Source organism: Lemur catta, chromosome 7 (assembly GCF_020740605.2).
Source record: "Lemur catta isolate mLemCat1 chromosome 7, mLemCat1.pri, whole genome shotgun sequence".
Lineage (NCBI taxonomy): Eukaryota > Metazoa > Chordata > Mammalia > Primates > Lemuridae > Lemur > Lemur catta.
This window is the reverse complement of record NC_059134.1, coordinates 94,249,401-94,269,515: the sequence shown is the minus strand read 5'-3', so window position 1 is coordinate 94,269,515 and position 20,115 is coordinate 94,249,401. Positions and strand designations below refer to the sequence as shown.

The 20,115-nt window shown below is 59.4% G+C and overlaps 1 protein-coding gene across 2 annotated transcripts; it reads left to right on the top strand.

The window, feature by feature from the left end:
- Positions 1-868: 868 nt before the first annotated feature.
- MYBPC3 (myosin binding protein C3) lies at positions 869-19,268 on the top strand. 2 transcript variants are annotated; one of them, XM_045558029.1, is made up of 34 exons: positions 869-975; positions 2,047-2,313; positions 2,990-3,103; positions 3,186-3,293; positions 3,388-3,536; positions 4,388-4,505; positions 5,032-5,080; positions 5,243-5,272; positions 5,441-5,494; positions 6,291-6,308; positions 6,589-6,752; positions 8,007-8,139; positions 8,389-8,391; positions 8,481-8,605; positions 8,679-8,784; positions 8,873-9,039; positions 9,712-9,877; positions 10,532-10,638; positions 10,743-10,772; positions 11,693-11,832; positions 12,063-12,143; positions 12,854-13,013; positions 13,635-13,739; positions 13,827-14,015; positions 15,659-15,793; positions 15,932-16,099; positions 16,758-16,846; positions 17,016-17,211; positions 17,419-17,558; positions 17,770-17,929; positions 18,050-18,186; positions 18,480-18,666; positions 18,829-18,866; positions 18,981-19,268. In XM_045558029.1, the coding sequence occupies exons 1-33, from the start codon at positions 951-953 to the stop codon at positions 18,837-18,839; spliced, it is 3,831 nt and encodes a 1,276-aa protein (XP_045413985.1). In that variant the 5' UTR covers positions 869-950; the 3' UTR covers positions 18,840-18,866; positions 18,981-19,268. The 2 variants fall into 2 exon arrangements, with proteins under 2 accessions (XP_045413985.1, XP_045413984.1); XM_045558028.1 differs by having other exon boundaries at positions 8,314-8,391.
- Positions 19,269-20,115: the final 847 nt, after the last annotated feature.

Below are 20,115 nucleotides of genomic sequence, written 5' to 3'. Positions count from 1 at the left end.
AGTGGGTCACATGTAATTTGTTTCTTTCTGTAGCAACTGATGTGACAAGGGCGGGATCCAGTCACAGGGGGCCAGGCAAGAGGTCACAGAGGAACAGTGGGGAGGGGAATAAGAGGATTCAGAACATTCTGGCATTAATCTTTGTGCTGATCCTTGTGACTTTGGCAAGAGCCAGCTCTCTGCTTCTGCATTCCACTTTGGGGTGTACTTAGAGCTTTGCCCCGATGCCCTCACCTGCAGGGTCACCCAGCCCTTCCCTTTGGGTGACACCAGCCCCCAATATTTCCTCCTCCCCACCAGGCCCTGGACTAAGCCCACCCAGGACTCCACAGCATGAAGCCAGCCCCAGGCCCCTGAGTTGCAATGGCGTGGGCCAAGTAATCAGAGCAAGCACTGATTCGCCATTTACTTATAAACCCACTTTATATGTGGAACGGTCCCATGCAGTGGGTGCTGCTGTCACCAGCCCCACTTCACAGATGAGGAAACCAAGGTGCTTCAAGGTTAAGGGAATGGCAGGGTCAGGCACAGGGGCAGCCCGGCCCCAGGGTCTGTGGGCACAACCACTGCCGACATTGCTGGCAGGGGTGCTCTCAATCGGTTAGTCTAAGGGCTGTGGGCCTAGCACACTCCCACCACATAATTTGCCATCAGACAGACATACAGGCAGGACTTGGGGTACCCCTGAGGTTCCCCAAGGGTTGGGGAGGAAAGCTGGGGGCAGGGGGCAGGGACAGGAGCCAGCCAGGGACAATGAGGCCCTACCTTCTCCCTGGACAGACCTCAGCTCTCTGGAATTTGTCTATATTTAGCAGGTGGCGGGCAGGAGGCAGATAAGCAGAGCCTGGGAAGGGGGGAGGTCCCCATATATAGTGGGATGGACAGGACCCCGCTCAGTCCCTCTTTGGGTGGCCTGTGCCTGCTGGATACCTGGTGTGACTTCTCTCAAGATGCCTGAGCCGGGGAAGAAGCCAGGTAGCTCCAGGCCTGTGGTTGGGTCTGAGTGTGGGGTTGGGGGTGTCTACAGTTGAGGGGAGGGCTAGGAGGGAGTTCTTGAGGGGGCTGCTGAGGACAGGGCCTCTGAGCCCCAGGACAAGGGTGTGGTCCTACTGGGTCCTTTTTTGATTCTCAGTTTCTTTTTCCCATCCCTCTGATGAGACTGAGGGTAACTCAGGGTCAGGGGCCACTCAGAGGGGACAGAGCCAAGGCAGGAAGTGCCCCGGGCCACCACCGCCTTCTCAGAACACAGAGGAACGCCTTCCCTCCCCTCATCCCCTCTCCTGCAGCAAGGTTGGCAGACAGGAGCTGAGCCAAGCTCGCTGAGCACCCTTGGGGGAGTCCTTACGCTCTCTGGGTCTGCAGGGGGAGGGGTTGGGTGGGTCCAGCTGTGCAATATCATCTGTTTTGTGAGCCTGTAGTGGTGTCGCCCCCATGTTGAGGGTGACACAGCCCCTCTGCTCTGGGACAGAACAGTCAAGAGGCCCCTGAGCCTCGGCCAAGGGCAGAGAGAATCACAGCCCAGGGCCTGGGCCTCGCCTGTGCCCTCACCAAGGTTGTCCAGGGCAGGGATCCAGGCCCCCATCCCCCCTCCGCCTCCCAGGCCAGCTTTATCTCAGTTGCTGATTATCAGCCTGAGGCCCCTGGACAAATTTAGCCACATTCCAAGTTGGCCCAGAGTACCTGCACCCTGCCAGGGGCCCCCATGGTGGGGGGCAGGGGAGCTGGGCTCATCACTGGTACCGCAGACAGGGAGGGTGGGTATCCAGGGGACACACCTAACAAAAGTCTTGTGTGGAGGTTAGGACCACAGCCCTGGTTCTCCTGCCTACTGGCTGTGTGACCTCAGACAAGCCACTTAACCTCTCTGAGCCTCGGTGTCCTCCTCTGAGAACTGGATATAATGACTGCACCCACCTCGTAGAGTTGTTGGGGTGTTACAAGCGGTGGTGCGTGGAAAGTGCTTATGACAGTATTTAATAAGAGGGGCTGCAAGGGCGGGTGCACGGTCCAGCCAGGGCCCGCTGCAGCCTCCATCTGGGCCTCCAGTCTCAGCTTTCAGCAAGAAGCCACGGTCCATGGAGGTGGCCGCAGGCAGCCCTGCCATATTTGAGGCCCAGACGGAGCGGGCAGGAGTGAAGGTGCGCTGGCAGCGGGGGGGCAACGACATTGGAGCCAGTGACAAGTACAGCCTGGCAGCCGAGGGCACACGGCACACACTGACAGTGAGGGACGTGGGCCCTGCCGACCAGGGGTCCTATGCCGTCATCGCAGGCTCCTCCAAGGTCAAGTTTGACCTCAAGGTCATAGAGGCAGGTAAGATCCTGGTCAGCCTTCCCTGAGGTCTGGGCTTCTGGGCGAAGGGGCAGCTCAGCCACCTCTCCATCCGCCCAGGGCACAGGAGGTGTTTTCACACTTTCTTGCCCTTGCTTTGGCCGTGCCCTCGGCCAGGAATGCCCTCCCCCTTTCTGTACACGACCTCTCTGAGTGTCCGCATGTGCCTCCCTGGCCTGTTCCAGCCATTGTGGAGGTGGGAAAATTCAGAGATGAGCAAGGCACAACCCCACCCTCCCATTGGAGACCTCCCCGGGGAGACGACCCACACACAGATGGCAGCTTGGTGGGCTGCGTGTGCTGGCAGGGAAGCCCCGGGAGGTGTGGGCGAGGAGGGGCCCAGCCCAGCCTGGGGGCTGGCCTGAAGCCGGAGCCTGGGGGAGCAGAGCAGGGGTGGACCCAGAGCTGTTCGGGGCACATGCACCAGGACGTTGGCACAGGTGGCCTGTGACGGTGAGGAGGTGAGATGCAGGCTGGCCCCCTGGCTCAGCATGGGCCACCTTTGAGAGTGGCCTGGCAGCAGGAGGACAGACGTGGCTGCAAGAGATTGCTCACAGGCAGTGGGTTCATGGGGGCTGATGCTCAGGAGAGACGTGGTGAGTGCAGGTCAGGTCTCTGGTTAGAGGCTGTTCCATGACCCCCACCTGATCCCCTCCAGAGAAGGCAGAGCCCATGCCAGCCCCAGCCCCTGTCCCTGCTGAGGCCACTGGAGCTGCCGGAGAAGCCCTGGCCCCAGCCACTGAACTGGAAGGAAGTGCTGCAAGTCCCGAAGGTGAGAGGGGCTGGGCAGGGAGGGACAGGGTCCGTGGGTAGGGGGGGTCCCAGGCAGGTCTCCAAGGCCTCTCTGCTCACAGGGTCAAGCTCAGCAGCCCCCAGTGGCCCTGTGCCTGGGTCCCCTGGAGCCCCCGAGGACCCCATCGGCCTCTTCGTGATGCGGCCACAAGATGGCGAGGTGACTGTGGGTGAGTGTGGGCTGCCATGCCCCAGGGTTGAGGTGGGAAGGAAGTCAGCAAGCGGGGCACCCCCCAAGCTCAGCCTGTCACCCCTCTCCTGCAGGCGGCAGCATCACCTTCTCAGCCCGCGTGGCTGGGGCCAGCCTCCTGAAGCCACCCATGGTCAAGTGGTTCAAGGGCAAGTGGGTGGACCTGAGCAGCAAGGTGGGCCAACACCTGCAGCTGCATGACAGCTATGACCGGGCCAGCAAGGTGGGTCCAACTGGGGTGGTGGGGACACATGGAGAGGGGACATGGAGAGCTCCTGGGAGGCATGGGGCACGAGAGGCAAGGGGGCACCATGAGACTGGGGGCACGCAGGAGGTGCAAGGAAAGGGCGTAGGGAGATGGGAGGCAGGTAGGGGGCCAGGGAGCACGGTGAGCCGCCAGGGAGGGCTCTGGGGGACTTTGGGAACTTGGAGGATGTGACAGTCTCAAGGGGGCCTGATAAGGCTTGGGGGGCCCAGGGAGCTCAGGAAGGCTGGGGGACACCATGAAGCATGAGGGCCTCAGCTAGTGAGATTGTAAAGCCCCTGGATGGGTGGGTGTCAGACCTCAAGGGACCCTCAGGGATTGACCAGAACCAAAAATTCCTCATTATACAGAGGAGGAAACCAAAACTTGAGAGGTTAAGGGGCTGCTCCAAGGTCACTCAGCGCCAGGCCTAGAACCTTAAGCCTTAAGTCCCCTTGTGCTTTGACTCCCAGCCTCTGCTTTTCCCAACCTTCCACAGTCCTGGGCCAGGCAAGGGGACCTCTAGCAGGGCAGGGCCAATGTGTTCAGCTGTGCAGGCTGTACACTGCACAAAAGCGCCTCATCCTGTGTAGGTGCCATTTGCCTTGTAACCATCACAGCTTTGTATTTTATCATGATCATGTGCCAGCAGATGGCAGTCTTGGGTCTTGAGAAGGGGACCCTTTCGCTATACAAAATCTCTGTATGGGTTAACTAAACCAGGAGGGTGAGGTTGATTGGTATTTGCCACTCCCAGTCTCCTTTAGGGGTGAGGAGCCTTGCCTCCTGGCGCCTGGTCTCCCCTGACACCCCCCACCCCATGCACACAGGTCTACCTGTTTGAGCTGCACATCACCGATGCCCAGGCCACCTTCGCTGGCGGCTACCGCTGCGAGGTGTCTACCAAGGACAAATTTGACAGCTGTAATTTCAACCTCATCGTCCATGGTGAGAAGAGCCCTGGTGTTTGTCCTGGGCTCAGCCTCCCCGTGGGTCCTCGTCCCCGACACTGCCCCCATTTCCCGACACAAGAGAGCTGCCTAGTCTGGCCAGACATCAGTGCTGACCGCGTGCCTGACACTGTGTGCACAAGGTGGGGACAGAAGTCAACGGAGGCTTCCAGGGTTGGGGGAGGCCTCATGACGGAGTCCAGATCTCATCAGGGTGGGACTCTGTCTCATCGTCTTGGCATCCCTGGCTCCTGGCACAGAGCCTGGCACCATCTGAAGGACTGGTGGGCAGGTGGAGGGTGAGTTGAGAGATGAGTGGGAGACCGAACTGGAGCCCTCAACTGCCCCACCTCCCTGGTGCCTGACCCCTGGGAAGGCAGAGAAGGTGGGATTCTGGGGCGGATGCCCACCCTCAAGGGCCATGGATGAGCAGTCTGCGGGTGCTGAGAGACCCCAGGGTAAGGCTTCTCACACGGCCCCCTCTGAAGCCCCCTTCCCTGACTCCTCCCCCTCTTTGAACCCAGAGGCCATTGGCCCCGGAGAACTGGACCTCCGAGAAGCTTTCCGCCGCACGTGAGTGGCCGTCTCTCCTCGGGGCCTGGGGGAGTCCCGTGCTGGAGCCTGAGGCCCCTGGGGGTCGGGGCTGGGGGGATGTGGGGTGGGGGCTGAAGTCAGTGGGGGGTTGGGGAGAGCAAACTGCCCTGGGCAGGTGAGGAAACTGAGTCTACCCCACAGGAGCGTGGCCGGAGGCGGTCGGCGGATCAGGTACCCCTCCCCGGCCCCACCTCACCCCACACAGACCTCCGGGGCTCTGAGGGGGGCAGGGAGCCCCATCTGGCCGGTGTCTCTTCCTCCCGCTCCACCCCACACCCCGTCCTGCCCCCAGGCCTTCCAGTGCCTCCACTGCAGCCTCACTGGGGTCCCTCTCCACAGTGACAGCCACGAGGACACTGGGATTCTAGACTTTAGCTCACTGCTGAAGAAGAGGTGAGTCCCTGGGTGGCAGCTCCTGGGGCAGGTGGTGAGATGCAGTTTCAAATCCCAGCACTGCGCTTTTCCAGCCGTGTGACCCTGAGCAAGTCACTGAGCAAGTCACCCTCTCTGAGCCGGTTTCCTTGTCTGCCAAGTGGGTGATCTCAGTGCGGGGAGGAGCTAAAGGGCTCTGGAGACATTGTGTCCTGTGAACAACCATCCTCACAGTGTCCCCCTAGGCCACCCCACACTTGAGTCCGCAATAACTCACCTCAGTGGACTGCAGGGTCCCCAAAGCTGCAGGAATTGTCCACCCAGTCTGGCCCGACCAGAGGACAGAGAGGACTTCTGTCCTCTCCCGCCCTCTCCCCCCACCCCTCCATTATGGCTCATGCTGCTGCGGCCCCAAGAGTGAGAAACGGGGTCTGAGTGCTGGGGGCAGCAGGGTGCTGGCGAGTGCAGAGCTCACCCTTTCGGGATCCTGTGCCCGTCCCTGCCAGGGTTTGGGGAGAGACTCGGACAGACCAGGGCGAGGCTCCCACTGGCCAGGGCCAGTCTCTGAGCCTTGGGATCTCCCAATACCCACCTGTCTGTCGGGGCTTAGGAGGATGAAGGAGCGGCAGTGCACGCGGGGGCTGCACAGGGCCTCCGGTGCATCGTGGGTGCCCTGTGCAAGCAGGGGTGCACGTGAGGGAGGAGGGAGGAGGGAGGAGGGAGGAGGGGAAGGCCCACGGGTGGGGTCCCGGGTCTTCGTGGGGAGGTGCCCAGACCACTAATGTGTCCACTGCCTTTTCTGCCTCACCTGGAGCAGCAGTTTCCGGACCCCACGGTGAGTACCCAACATAGCCCAGCACCCTGGTCACCCCCTACTTAGCCAGGAACCCCTCCCTAGCCCCAGCGCCCCTTCAGCCCCCTTGGCCCCCACCCCTGGCCCAGGAGCCACGCCAGGTAAAGCTGCCCACCAGAAGGGCAGGAGAAGAGGGGCAGGGCGGCTACAGCTCCTCAGTCCCGGGCCCAGGAAGCTCCATCCCAGGGAAGGGGGCGCTGCAGTCTTGCCCCCGGCCACAGGGCATCCCCTGAGGCCTCCCCACACGGACTGCGGGACGCAGGGACTCGAAGCTGGAGGCGCCGGCGGAGGAGGACGTGTGGGAGATCCTGCGGCAGGCGCCCCCGTCGGAGTACGAGCGCATCGCCTTCCAGCATGGCGTCACCGACCTGCGCGGCATGCTCAAGAGGCTGAAGGGCATGAAGCGCGACGAGAAGAAGAGCACAGGTTGGCCCGTCCCCGACGTGGGCAAGCAGAGGGCACGGGTTAGCCCCTGCGTCTGCATACGTGGAAACACAGTCCAGTTTAGCCCAGAGACACACGGGAAAGAAGAGCCCACGTTAACCACCCGCTTGTATAGGAATAAAAAAAGGTGTCCCCAGGTTAGCGATTCCCACACAGACGGAAAGGGACAAGAGCAAGGGTTAGGCCAGAGACAACCGCAGGGAAAAGGACAGAGCACAGGTTAGCCCCTCCTTACCGAGCAAAAATCAGCCTACGCTTTCTCTCTCTTCCGTCCTCTGAAATGAAGCCCAGTTAACCTTTGCACACCCAAAGGACGAGGGAAGAGGCCAGCTAAGCCCAGAGAGCCACACGTGGGGAAAAGAGCAGAGCCTAGTTAGTCTCCTGGAGTCCAGCATGGTGCCCGGCACACAGCCGGTGCCCCCTAAATGCGGACTGAATGGATGGGGCAGCTTCCATGCAGAGACATGGGGCCTGCCTGGGACCCCCATGTAAGTCAGGGGTTCCCTTGATGCTGCAAGTGTTCCGCTGGGTTAACCCTTGAACTTTTGGGCCCAGAGGACACCAAGCAAAGGCCTGTGGGTGACTGAGGAGGAGCAGATGGAGGCTGGGTAAGGCAGACGGAGCCACTGAGGGTAGGAACATCTCACAGTAGGAGTGATAGTAATAATAGTAAAAAGAGGCCAGAGGTGGTGGCTTCCGCCTGTAATTTTAGCACTTTGGGAGGCCAAGGCAGGAGGATCACTTAAGGCCAGGAGTTTGAGACCAGACTGGGCAATACAGCAAGACCCCATCTCTACAAAAAAATATAAAAATTAGCCAGGCGTAGTGGAGGATCACTTGAGTCCAGGAGTTTGAGGTTGCAGCGAGCTATCATGACTCCACTGTGCTCCACCCTGTCTCAAAACAAACAAACAAAAAGAAACAGAGGAAGAGAAGGTACATTTGTCCCATCCCTGGTTCTCCTACAAGCTTCCATCTTTCTGGAAGCCCCCAACCCTACCCCTGAGCTAAGTGTGTGGAGAGTGCCCCAAGGAAGACAGGACAAAGGCAGAGAGACAGACAAGGACAGACACTTAGAGATACGGAAACAGAGACACAAGGGAGACACAGAGAGAGGTGGAGGCAGGAGGATCAGAGGGGTGGTGGGGAGGACGGGCCCTGCCACAGGGGCAGTGGCCAGGCCTGGGGGAGAAGGTTACGGGCCGTGGTGGCTGGGGGCTGAGGGCTGGTGCTCAGTCTTTCAGAAGAAGCTGGAGCCAGCCTACCAGGTGAGCAAAGGCCACAAGATCCGGCTGACCGTGGAGCTGGCTGACCCTGACGCCGAGGTCAAGTGGCTTAAGAATGGACAGGAGATCCAGATGAGCGGCAGGTGCGCCGAGGTGGGGAGGGGCCCTGGGACCTTGAGGGGGTGGAAGACCCCTCGGGAGAGGGCTGCTCCCGCCGCCTCGCCTCCCTGCCTCTCCCCACACATGGTCTGGCTCTGGGTCCCCATCTCTCTGTGTCTCCCCACTCCTCTCTCCGGGTCTAATTTCCCATCTTCCAGCTTCTGCATTTCTCTCTTCCTCTCGGTCTCGCCGCCTCCGTGGGGAACACTCCAATGGCCCCTTCTGCTCCACAGCAAGTAAGTCCCCCTGGACGGCTCGGGGTGGAGCACTGGGGCACCAAGGGCCAGGAGGTCTGTCCACGACTCTCTGCCACTTCCCCGCCCAGGTACATCTTCGAGTCCGTGGGCGCCAAGCGCACCCTGACCATCAGCCAGTGCTCGCTGGCGGACGACGCGGCCTACCAGTGCGTGGTGGGCGGCGAGAAGTGCAGCACGGAGCTCTTCGTCAAAGGTGGGCCCGGGACCGGGGCCTGGGGAGGGGAGGGGCTGGCCGCAGGGGGCTCACGCTCTCCCTGCCGGGACAGAGCCCCCCGTGCTGATCACGCGCCCCTTGGAGGACCAGCTGGTGATGGTGGGACAGCGGGTGGAATTTGACTGCGAGGTGTCTGAGGAGGGAGCCCAGGTCAAATGGTGAGTGCCACAGGCAGGGGGGGTGGGTGGGCCTGGGGGCATCTGCCCAGAGGAGGCCACAGCGCTTGCTGCCCACCCACCCCGCCAGGCTGAAGGATGGCGTGGAGCTGACCCGGGAGGAGACCTTCAAATACCGGTTCAAGAAGGATGGGCGGAGACACCACCTGATCATCAACGAGGCGACGCTGGAGGACGCGGGGCACTACGCGCTGCACACCAGCGGGGGCCAGGCACTGGCCGAGCTCATCGTGCAGGGTGAGGCCCGGGGGCGGGGTGGGGCCTCAACCCGCCCTGCCCAGACACGTAGCGGGGTCAGGCCTGTGTGACCTTGGGCAAGTCACTTTCACTCCCAGAGCCTCCCCTTTCTCATCTCCAAAATGAGGGTTCTAGGCCGGGCACAGGGTAGCTCACACCTATAATCCCAGCACTCTGGGAGGCTGAGGCGGGAGGATTGCTTGAAGTCAGGAGTTTGAGACCAGCCTGAGCAAGAGCGAGACCTCGTCTCTACAAAAAAATAGAAAAATTAGCCGGGCGTTGTGGCACACACCTGTAGTCCCAGCTACTTGAGAAGCAGGAGGATTGCTTAAGCCCAGGAGTTTGAGGTTGCTGGGAGCTATGTTGACGCCACTGCATTCTAGCCCAGGCGACAGAGCGAGACTGTCTCAAAAAAAAAAATGAGGGTGCTGAGGTGACCACTCCAGGGGGTGTGGAGGGTCAGCTGGGCCTGGTAAATGTTCCCTGTTCTCCGACCTTTGAGGTTCCTTGTGTACACTGCACACACACGTCACACACAGGCACACGTGTTTTCACGTGCCCACATGTACCCAGTCGGGCACACTCCCACCCACGAGCCCACATGCTCTCCACAGGGATCCACGCCCACACCCACGCACCCTCCCGGGCTCACCGGCTCTGCCCTGCCCCCAGAGAAAAAGCTGGAGGTGTACCAGAGCATCGCGGACTTGACGGTGGGCGCGAAGGACCAGGCCGTGTTTAAGTGTGAGGTCTCGGATGAGAATGTGCGGGGCGTGTGGCTGAAGAACGGGAAGGAGCTGGTGCCCGACAGCCGCATAAAGGTGTCCCACATCGGGCGGTGAGTGTGCGGGGCAGGCAGAGACTGAGACGGAGACACGTGGAGAGACAGGGAGAACAGACACAGATAGAGATAGAGAGAGAGACAGAGAGAGACAGGACAGAGACTTAGATAGAGTCATGGACGGAGGGAGAGACAGAGAGAGACAAAGAGAAAAACAGTTATAGAGAGACAGAGATACATGGCGAGAGAGAAACCTGCAGAGAAGGGGAGTCCATCAGGGACGGAGAAGGACGGTGCTACAGAGACAGAGAGGAGCAGGGAGACAGACAGACAGGTCAGGATCCCCCCGCGCCCCGCCCAGCCCGTGACCAGGGCAGGGCAGGTGGCCCCGGGAGCCGGCTCTGGCCAGAGGCCCTCGCTCTCTCTCCCACCCTCTTGCTCATCCCCGGAGCATCTGGGCCGGCCGTGCCGGGCCCGAGTTCACAGAGATTAGTGAGCCCCAGCCCCTGCCCAGCCTCCAAGAGCCCAGCCACGGGGACGCTTTGGGCTAGAAATCACTTCTACACTGCCTATCTCTGAAAACATGCGAGGGAGCTGGAAAATTGGAAAATAAAACATCTTTAAAAACTGGAACACCACCAAACCAGGATAAGGTGAAGGTCCCTTGATTGTGGGGCCATTGGGGTCCCCTGAGCCACTGCTGCCCTGCAGGGTCCACAAACTGACCATTGACGACGTCACGCCTGCCGACGAGGCTGACTACAGCTTTGTGCCCGAGGGCTTCGCCTGCAACCTGTCCGCCAAGCTCCACTTCATGGGTGAGCCCACACCGGACGGGGTGGGTGGGGGTGGCAGGGCCAGGAGTCCTTGTCCCTGGGCCCTGCCTTGGCCCGAGTGTCACTTGCTCTTCCTTCTCTTGCAGAGGTCAAGATTGACTTTGTTCCCAGGCAGGGTGAGTCTCGGGGCCCTGCGTGCCGCCTCGGCTCTGCCCACCTCCCCGCACCCCACCACGGCCGTGTCTCCCCTCACTCGCAGACAGGGAGGAGCAGGGTCACGAGGGGGCCCTGAGGCCCAGCTCCAGCTGTGCCGCTCACGACCATGGGCCAGTTATAACCGCTCTGAGCCTCGGTTTCCTCATCTCTAAAATGGGGGTTCTGACAGTGCCTCCTCCACAGCATGGTTACAAAGATGAGGTGACGTGTCAGAGCTGTCAAATGGTGTCATACATGGGAAGTTTATTATTATGTCTTTTCTTGTGAAAGTATCACTCCTGCTTTTAGATTAAATTTTAGTCAAACATTTTAGGCTTCTAATGTCAGAACAGTCCAGGCTGAGGCATGCTCTAGGCTCAGTGCTTTCCGAGCTGGGTTCACTTAGCATTACCGACCCATTTTTCAAGGGCTCTGTGGTGAAACCAGTTTGGGAGACACTGAACACTTGATCCACCTCTTGTTCACGCAGAAGTGCATTAACATGTGAAAGCTCTGAAAAATCCCACGGTAAAGAAATGCTTCACTTCATTTAACCCCGGGTGGGTTCCCAACATATCTGTTTCTGGCAGGCCATTGGTGTGCCCCCAAACACAGTTTGCAAGGTGCTGTGCTAGGCGACCTGAATATCAGAAACCTCCCGGAGAACTTCCTAGGGTGATGGAAATGTTCTCACTCTTGACTGGCTCAGTGCTTACATAGCTGTATGCATTTGTCAAAATTCATCAGACTCTGCTCACATCTGTGCATTTTACCATGTGTAAACTATGTGTCAATAAAATTTTAAAAGTAAAACCAACAACCGGGGACATGGGTCCCCTAGTGGCCCCCTGCCCAGTGACCCATGCTCCTCCCAGCGTTCCCCACTTTCATCTCCCCCCAGAACCTCCCAAGATCCACCTGGACTGCCCCGGCCGCAAGCTGGATACCATCGTGGTTGTGGCTGGGAATAAGCTACGCCTGGACGTCCCTATCTCTGGGGACCCTGCTCCCACTGTGATCTGGCAGAAGGCCATCACACAGGTAGTGCGGGTCGTTCCTCAGTTTCTCCACCTGAAAAATGAGTGTGCGGGACCAGCTGAGGAGTGCTGGGACCTGCTCTACACCCCACCCCAATGTGCAGGCCCACAGCTGGCCGCAGGGACACCAGGGCAAGGTGGGCAGTGGGGGAGGGGGCGTGGAAGGAGAGACAGAGGGGCCTTCAGGCTGAGTCAGCCCCTCTTCCCCCTACTTCCCTCCTGTTCTGTTCCCAGGGGAGTAAGGCCCCTGCCAGGCCAGCCCCCGATGCCCCAGAGGACACAGGTGCCAGCGACGAGTGGGTGTTTGACAAGAAGGTGAGTGAGGCTGAAGTCAGGACATGGCTCTTTTGTCTTTCATCTTTTTCCACTCACCTCGTGTCCACCCCTGGGCGAGGTCTCCCTGGAGGTACCACATCTGGCCAGGTGTGTTCCCGCCCCAGGCAGGGGCCCTCACATCTCAGGCAGGTGCACTGCAGAGCAGGTAACTGACAGGCCCCCCACAAGGGTGTTGACGCCCTTGACATTGCCAGGAAGCTCTCGTGACTGGGCTGCTCCCTGGCTCCCTTCCTCCTGAGCTGACCTTGACTTTTTGTTTCCTCCCAACCAGGGAGTGGGCTTCTCTGGCACTTTTTGGTAAGTGTGGCTGTCCAGGGTGTTGGTTCTCCTGCAGGCCTGCCCACCTGGCATCTTGCTGGATCCTCACAACAGCTCTCTGTGGGCGTGCTATCCCCATTCAGCAGACAGGGAAACTGAGGCACAGAGAGGACAGGCGATTACCCAAGATTCCATGACAAAGCTAGATCCAGAGTCTGAGTCCCTTGCCTGGGTGCGCTGCCCACGGCAGGTGCTACGTAAAGGTTTTTGAACAAGATGCTTTACATGGTGCAGTTTTCCCTCGGGCTGTGTGCCCCCCGTGGACCCCGTGCTGAGCTCTGTTCCCATCTCAGGCCATTTGGCTGTTGCAGAGGCTGCAGGGGCCTCTGTGGTCTGACTTGAGTCCTGCCCCAACTCCCCCTCCCTCCCAGCTGCTGTGTGAGACCGAAGGCCGGGTCCGTGTGGAGACCACCAAGGACCGAAGCATCTTCACAGTTGAGGGGGCAGAGAAGGAAGACGAGGGCGTCTACACTGTCACGGTGAAGAACCCCGTGGGCGAGGACCAGGTCAACCTCACAGTCAAGGTCATCGGTGAGGCTGGCCGGGGTCCAAGACAAAGAACACACAGGGGCAACTCCGGGGGGAGGCCCATCCATCACTGATTCAGTCACTCAACAAACATCACAGGGCACACTGAGCTGGACAATAGGATGGGTTTTTCTGCCTGCAAAGAGCCCTGCTTTAGGGGGCGATGGAAGCAGACACATTTAGCAGATTTCCTGTGCTACTGCTGTGCATGAGCCAGTGCCGTGGGAGCTCTGCGCATGGAGCCTCCCTTGTGCCTAGGGGTGAAGCCTTGAGGAGGCTGAGAAGATGGTGGGGAAGGCATCCCAGGCAGAGGAAACAGTGTGTGCAAAGGCGTGCAGGGGTGAAGGGCCTTTGGGTGTGGAGAACGGATAAAACAACTCTGTGTAAGTGGAGGACCGCGAGGACACAGAGGATTGGACCTAGGACATGGTTGAATGTGGGGAGCCGTAAAGGGCTGCTTGCAGGCTGGTGATGTGATCAGAAATGCATTCTAGGAAGATTGCTTTGGCTGTGGGGGTGGTGGGGGCAGCCTGTAGAAGTTGGTTGGGTGGCGAGGGGACAGGCAACCTTGTCCAGGGCCCTGAGCCGGGCAGGGCTGATGTGGGCCCACCCCATCCCCTCCAGATGTACCAGATGCCCCTGCGGCCCCCAAGATCAGCAACGTGGGCGAGGACTCCTGCACAGTGCAGTGGGAGCCACCTGCCTATGATGGCGGGCAGCCAGTCCTGGGTGAGCCGAGGGCACGGGGGACAGAGCGAGGGCAGGGAGCAGGGGTGTTTGGGCTGAAGACTAGAGCTCCCGCCTCCCACACACCAGGCTACATCCTGGAGCGCAAGAAGAAGAAGAGCTACCGGTGGATGCGGCTGAACTTCGATCTGCTGCGGGAACTGAGCCACGAGGCGCGGCGCATGATCGAGGGCGTGGTGTACGAGATGCGCGTCTATGCAGTCAATGCCATCGGCATGTCCAGGCCCAGCCCTGCCTCCCAGCCCTTCATGCCTATCGGTGAGCCTGTCTGGCCTGGCACTGCCACCCGCACCGTCCCTGGTCAAGGGGCCCCAATACCGCAGCTGCTCTGAGGACGGCTGGCACACTAGACATTTACGTCCACGGACTCCGTTAATCCTCAACTGGGGATAATCTACCGCATTTTACAGATGAGGAAACAAACTCGGAGAAGTTAAATGACCTGGCACGTCCACGGACTCCGTTAATCCTCAACTGGGGATAATCTACCGCATTTTACAGATGAGGAAACAAACTCGGAGAAGTTAAATGACCTGGTTGAGATGGCCCAGATAGGGGGTGGAGCTGAGGTTCATACCACCCTGACCCCTGGTTTACTTTTGGAGCCTCACTTTCCACGTCTGCAAAGTGGGGATAACCACACTACCTATAGCGCTGTTAGGATGAAATGAAATGACGCAGGCAGGGCATCTGGGATGCAGCAGGTGCTCAATACCTGTTAATTGTCCCCTGTTTCCCACTCCCTTCAACCCAGGGTTTTTCACATGTGGGATGGGGCAAGGGTAGTTGGTACCAGAGGGGGGTCTGGGGCATCTGTCTGTGGAGAGTCCTGGACCAGGACTCAGAGACATGGTTTGCAGAGCCAGCCCCATCGTCCCCAAGAGGCCGTCTGGAGTCGTCTCTCCTGGAAGCCTTGGTTTCCTCATCTGTACCATGGGGGCCGAGAGGGTAGAACAGATGCTGAGCGTGTGGCAGGGCTCCTGAGGGACACCTGCCCCACCAGGGTGTGTGAGTCTGGGGGGCAGTTGTCTGTGGAAGGGGCAGGCACAGGAACCCCTGAGCCTAGGGAGAGGGACACAGCTTGGGGGACGGCTGGAAGCAGAGGGTGCCTGTGGGGAGAAGGGTCCCGGCCTCTCTTTTTAAGGACTGACTTTTGGTTTGCTCATCTTAGTCAACTCTCCTAATCACACAGCGCCAGGAAATGCTCATGTTTTAGAATTTTTTTTTTTTTACTTGAGTTACCATTATAGCATTTCCTACGCCACTGACTGGGGCTCCCTGAAAGGGTCTCTGTGCTATCTTGGCCATCTTTTCCTATTTGAGCCCCTCTTTTGTCATTGCTGTTTCTGATTTTTTTTTTTTTTTTTTTTTTTTTGAGACAGAGTCTCACTCTGTCACCCTGGCTAGAGTGCCGTGGGGTCAGCCTAGCTCACAGCAACCTCAAACCCCTGGGCTCAAGAGATCCCCCTGCCTCAGCCTCCCGAGTAGCTGGGACTACAGGCATGTGCCACCATGACCGGCTAATTTTTTTTATATATATTTTTAGTTGTCCAGCTAATTTCTTTCTATTTTTTTTTTTTTTTAGTAGAGATGGGGTTTTGCTCTTGCTCAGGCTGGTCTCGAACTCCTGAGCTCAAACGATCTACCGTCTCGGCCTTCCAGAGTGCTAGGATTACAGGCGTGAGCCACCGTGCCCAGCCTGTCATTGCTATTGCTCTTTGTTTTTAACCGAGTCTGGAGACCTGTCTTTTAATGGAACCAAAACATTCCTTCAAGTGCTTTGGAGACAGCGGGAGGGGAAGTCCTCCCAGCGTGACTGGCGTGCAGCAGAGGGTCTGGGTCGTGGATCTCCAGCTTCCCCACGCTCGCTCAGACCCCTCTCTGACCTCTCCCTTGCCCAGGTCCCCCCAGCGAACCCACCCACCTGGCAGTGGAGGACATCTCTGACACCACGGTCTCCCTCAAGTGGCGGCCCCCAGAGCGCGTGGGAGCCGGAGGCCTGGACGGCTACAGTGTGGAGTACTGCCAGGAGGGCTGTGAGTGCCCTGCGCCCGGAGCACCACCCCTCCACTGTCACCTGCTGGGCCCAACAGCCATCAGAGGGGTGGGCAGTGGGGATGGGCTGTTGATGCCCACACGGCCTGTGGCCTTGCCTCCCCCGTCCCCACCCCCAGGCTCGGAGTGGGTGGCTGCCCTGCAGGGGCTGACGGAGCGCACGTCGATACTGGTGAAGGACCTGCCCACGGGGGCCCGGCTGCTCTTCCGAGTGCGAGCACACAACGTGGCGGGGCCTGGAGGCCCGGTCACCACCCAGGAGCCTGTGACGGTGCAGGAGATACTGCGTGAGTGCCCCTCACACACAGTCCCAAGACCTGCCACTGACTCCCAAGGTGGTGTCCAGTGGAGGTGGGGACAGTCTGGTAGACCCTTCATCCGTGCCCTAGGCTCAGGGCACAAGTTTTCTACATCAGCCCCCCAGTTCTGGAACAGGGAAAATACAGGCCATAGTCTCCAAGCTCTGTTCTGTGAGTCTCTCGGCTCCAACAAGTAGGTTATCATCTTTGTCATCAGGTCTGAGCAGTGACGCCACTCAGGGTCACATTGGTCCATCTGGGATCCACTTCCTATTCCTTGATTCCTTGTCCCAGCAAAGGGACAGTCGTGTAAGAGTTGGTTCTCTAAGCTGGAAAGAGGCAGCAATCTGGGGTGGGAACAGCACAGGACGTCTGTTACATAGGTGTACATCCTGGCTGTGGCTTCCTAGCTGTGTGACCGCAAACAAGTTGCTTATCCTCTCTGATTCCTGCCCCTTGCAGCAGTGTGGAGAGGCTTCGGTGGAAGCAGCTGTGTAAACCATCTGGGGCCGGGTGGGCTAGAGGCGTGTGGGTTGAGGGGAGCTGAAGGAAGGGCAGGGCGCTGCCTAGACAGGATGGCACTGCGGAGCTCCTCAGGGCTGGGGCTGTGGTGGCCCTCGCTTGGCCACCCACTCTGTACCCACAGAACGGCCGCGGCTCCAGCTGCCTAGGCACCTGCGCCAGACCATCCAGAGGAAGGTTGGAGAGCCTGTGAACCTCCTTATTCCTTTCCAGGTAGGGCTGGCCCCTTCCCCGTCCCCAAGGGAAGAGGCTCCGGTGCGTTGTTGACACCCAGCAGATGGGAATGTCTCAGGGCTCACCAGACCCTGAGGCCTCAGAGGCCAGGATACTGGCCGGCCCATGGGGACAGCCAGGCCCAGGCTTGAGCTGTCCCTCCCCTCAGGGCAAGCCCCGGCCGCAGGTGACCTGGACCAAAGAGGGGCAGCCACTGGCAGGTGAGGAGGTGAGCATCCGCAACAGCCCCACGGACACCATCCTGTTCATCCGCGCTGCTCGCCGGGCCCACTCAGGCACTTACCAGGTGACAGTGCGCATTGAGAACATGGAGGACAAGGCCACGCTGGTCCTGCAGATCGTTGGTGCGTGGCCCTGGGCCTCCCTCTGTGTCCACTAGTTTCCTAACCCTGAGCTGGGTTGCCCGGGCCCAGGGTCAAGACCAGAACCCTTGCAGAAGGTGGCAGGCAGGTCCCGGCTGGCAGGGGTGAGGGGTCCCTGGAGCCTGGCGTCCCTCTGCTCCGACTCAGGCAGTGTCAGGAGGCTGATCTGGCCGGGTCTGTCTCCTGCAGACAAGCCAAGTTCTCCCCAGGACATCCGGGTCACCGAGGCTTGGGGTTTTAATGTGGCTCTGGAGTGGAAGCCACCCCAAGATGATGGCAACACAGAGATCTGGGGTTACACAGTGCAGAAAGCTGACAAGAAGACCATGGTGAGCTGGAGGTCCCGGGCCGCCCACATCACCTTCCCAAGGCCTGGCAGACCTGGGCCCAAGCTGCCCTTTCCACGGGCCCACCTCGCCCCTCCCCCGCCGATCCAGTTCCCTCCACAGTAGGAGTGGAGGTGCCAGGGCTGTGAAGAGAGGCCCTGGCGGGGGGAGGGCTTGGCCCCCATGGATCCCTCATAGCCCGCACACCCCCCAGGAGTGGTTCACCGTCCTGGAGCACTACCGTCGCACCCACTGTGTTGTGTCAGAGCTCATTATCGGCAACGGCTACTACTTCCGGGTCTTCAGCCATAACATGGTTGGTCCTAGTGACAGAGCTGCCACCACCAAGGAGCCTGTCTTTATCCCCAGACCAGGTGCTGTACCTTTACTCTCACCCTGGGGGTGGGGGGATGCTAGGGCAGGGAGGCAGTGGGAACGGGGAGGGGAGCCTGGCTTGGTGTGGCTCTCTTGGTTCCAAGTGCTATCACCAACAGGCATCACATATGAGCCACCCAGCTACAAGGCCCTGGATTTCTCTGAGGCCCCAAGCTTCACCCGCCCCCTGGTGAACCGCTCAGTCATCGCAGGTTACACCACTATCCTCTGCTGCGCCGTCCGGGGTAGCCCCAAGGTAGGGAACCTCAGGCGCTGGTCCAGGCTGACCCTGGGGCAGGGCTTGTAGGCCATAACCGCCAGCAGTCCTCTCCCCAGCCTATGTCCCCTGCTTTCCCTCCACCCTGGGGTGTCTGGGCCAGGTTCCTCTCTCTGAACAGGGCCTTGGTACTCACTGTGGGCTCCATCTCCTCGCACACCGTGAGCATAGTTTGGGATTCCAGTGGGAGACCTCAGAGTAGAAACACAAATGCCAGTTTCCCTGGGTTCCTGCCATCTCAACCTGGGATGGCTTCCCTCCCTCATTTATAGCCCAAGATTTCCTGGTTCAAGAATGGCCTGGACCTAGGACAAGATGCCCGCTTCCGCATGTTCTGCAAGCAGGGAGTGTTGACCTTGGAGATTAGAAAGCCCTGCCCCTTTGATGGGGGTGTCTATGTCTGCAGGGCCACCAACCTACAGGGCGAGGCACAGTGTGAGTGCCGCCTGGAGGTGCGAGGTGAGGAACTCGCTGGGCCAGGGGCTGGGAGGTGGAGAGAGAAGGGCAGCAGTAGGGACCCGGGGCTTTGCTCTGCTGTCCTGGTCTGAGCAGCTGCTCTGGCTGCAAGGGCACTGACCCTTTCATGTCCAGCCGGGTACATGGCCTCCTTCTCTCCTGCAGTGCCCCAGTGACCAGGCTGGCTCCCTGGGGATGGCCAGGTATGTACTCCAGACCACTCTGACACCCAGGGCACCCTTGGTCCAGGGGCAGCCATCAGGAGATGGGAGGGAACAGGTGGACTCAGTTCACTTACAAGGAAACCTGTGTCTCAGGTACGACCAGATGCCAGCCCTATGTGCCAGGAGCCTGGAGGGAAGATGGAGAAGCCCCCTTCTTGCTGTGGGACGTGTGTACAGGCGTGTCTCCTAGGCTGGGGAGGGACCAGCAGGCAGCAGTTATGACGGGAGGCCTGGGTGGGGGCTGCACTGGCCCTCAGGGCTCCTACAGAAGCTCCTGGATCTCTGGGGCACAATGGGGGTGGGCTCAGGAAATGGCAGTTGGGGACAGGCCTACCACATCTTCCCAATGTGTAAGGGCAATAAAAGATCAGTGCAGTGACAGAGAACTCACTCTTCTTACCCAATTCCAACGTGCTTGTTTCCACAAAAAAGCACCGTGACATTTACTTATCTTCACAGCAAACTGAGGGCAGGTCTTCTGTTTCCTGATGGTTAAATGAGGCTCAGAGTGGACCCCTAAGCTCATAAAGCATTAATCTTAGAGTCTTCCCCCACTCCACTCACTCCTCGAATGAGGAAACTGAGGCGCTGTGACAGAGGAAAGTATATTAGCAACAGAGCCAGAAAACCGGGGTGCTCCTGTCTGGTCCCAGGTGGTCGGATGATCCCTGTGGCCCATGGTCACAGCAGCCTAGGGCTTAGGCAGTGCCCAATCTCAGTATTGTGACTGTGTGTCCACAAGGCCTGGAATGGAGCTACGCCGGGTTGCTTTGGGGTCCCAGTGAGCAACAAGCCCACAGCCCATCCATACCCGTATCTTACATGGGAGAAAGCAATCCTGTCCCACCCAGGACACTGCGACCAGAAAGGTGGAGGGGCCAGGGCCCTCCTCTGCTCTCACTTTTCCTACAGGGAGCCTAAATCTATCACCAATTTCCTTTTGGGAAGAGGAAGCCGGAAGGTCTCAGATGTTCCCTTATTGTAGTGGGTGGAGCGCCAGGTTTTTCCGTGGCATAGAAATTCCATGAAGGCTGGTCCTAGGGCTGCTTTGTAAGAGCTCTCCCCACTCAATGGAAGACACTTCTGGCCCGGAGTCCAGACCCCTGGGCTTCAGACCCTGTGAGAGGCCCCGGCTGAGTCACGGGACCTCTCTGGACCACACATAACCCGTACAAGAACAGAGAGGGCCAGGGACTTGGATTTTTTTCACTGCTAAATTAATCTCTGT

Coding starts and splice junctions, on each gene's coding strand:
- MYBPC3 (XM_045558028.1), top strand. CDS start 951: ATGCCTGAGCCGGGGAAGAAGCCAG. Junction 3,104..3,185: donor AAGTGCTGCAAGTCCCGAAG/GTGAGAGGGGCT, acceptor CTCTGCTCACAG/GGTCAAGCTCAGCAGCCCCC. Junction 9,878..10,531: donor AAGGTGTCCCACATCGGGCG/GTGAGTGTGCGG, acceptor GCTGCCCTGCAG/GGTCCACAAACTGACCATTG.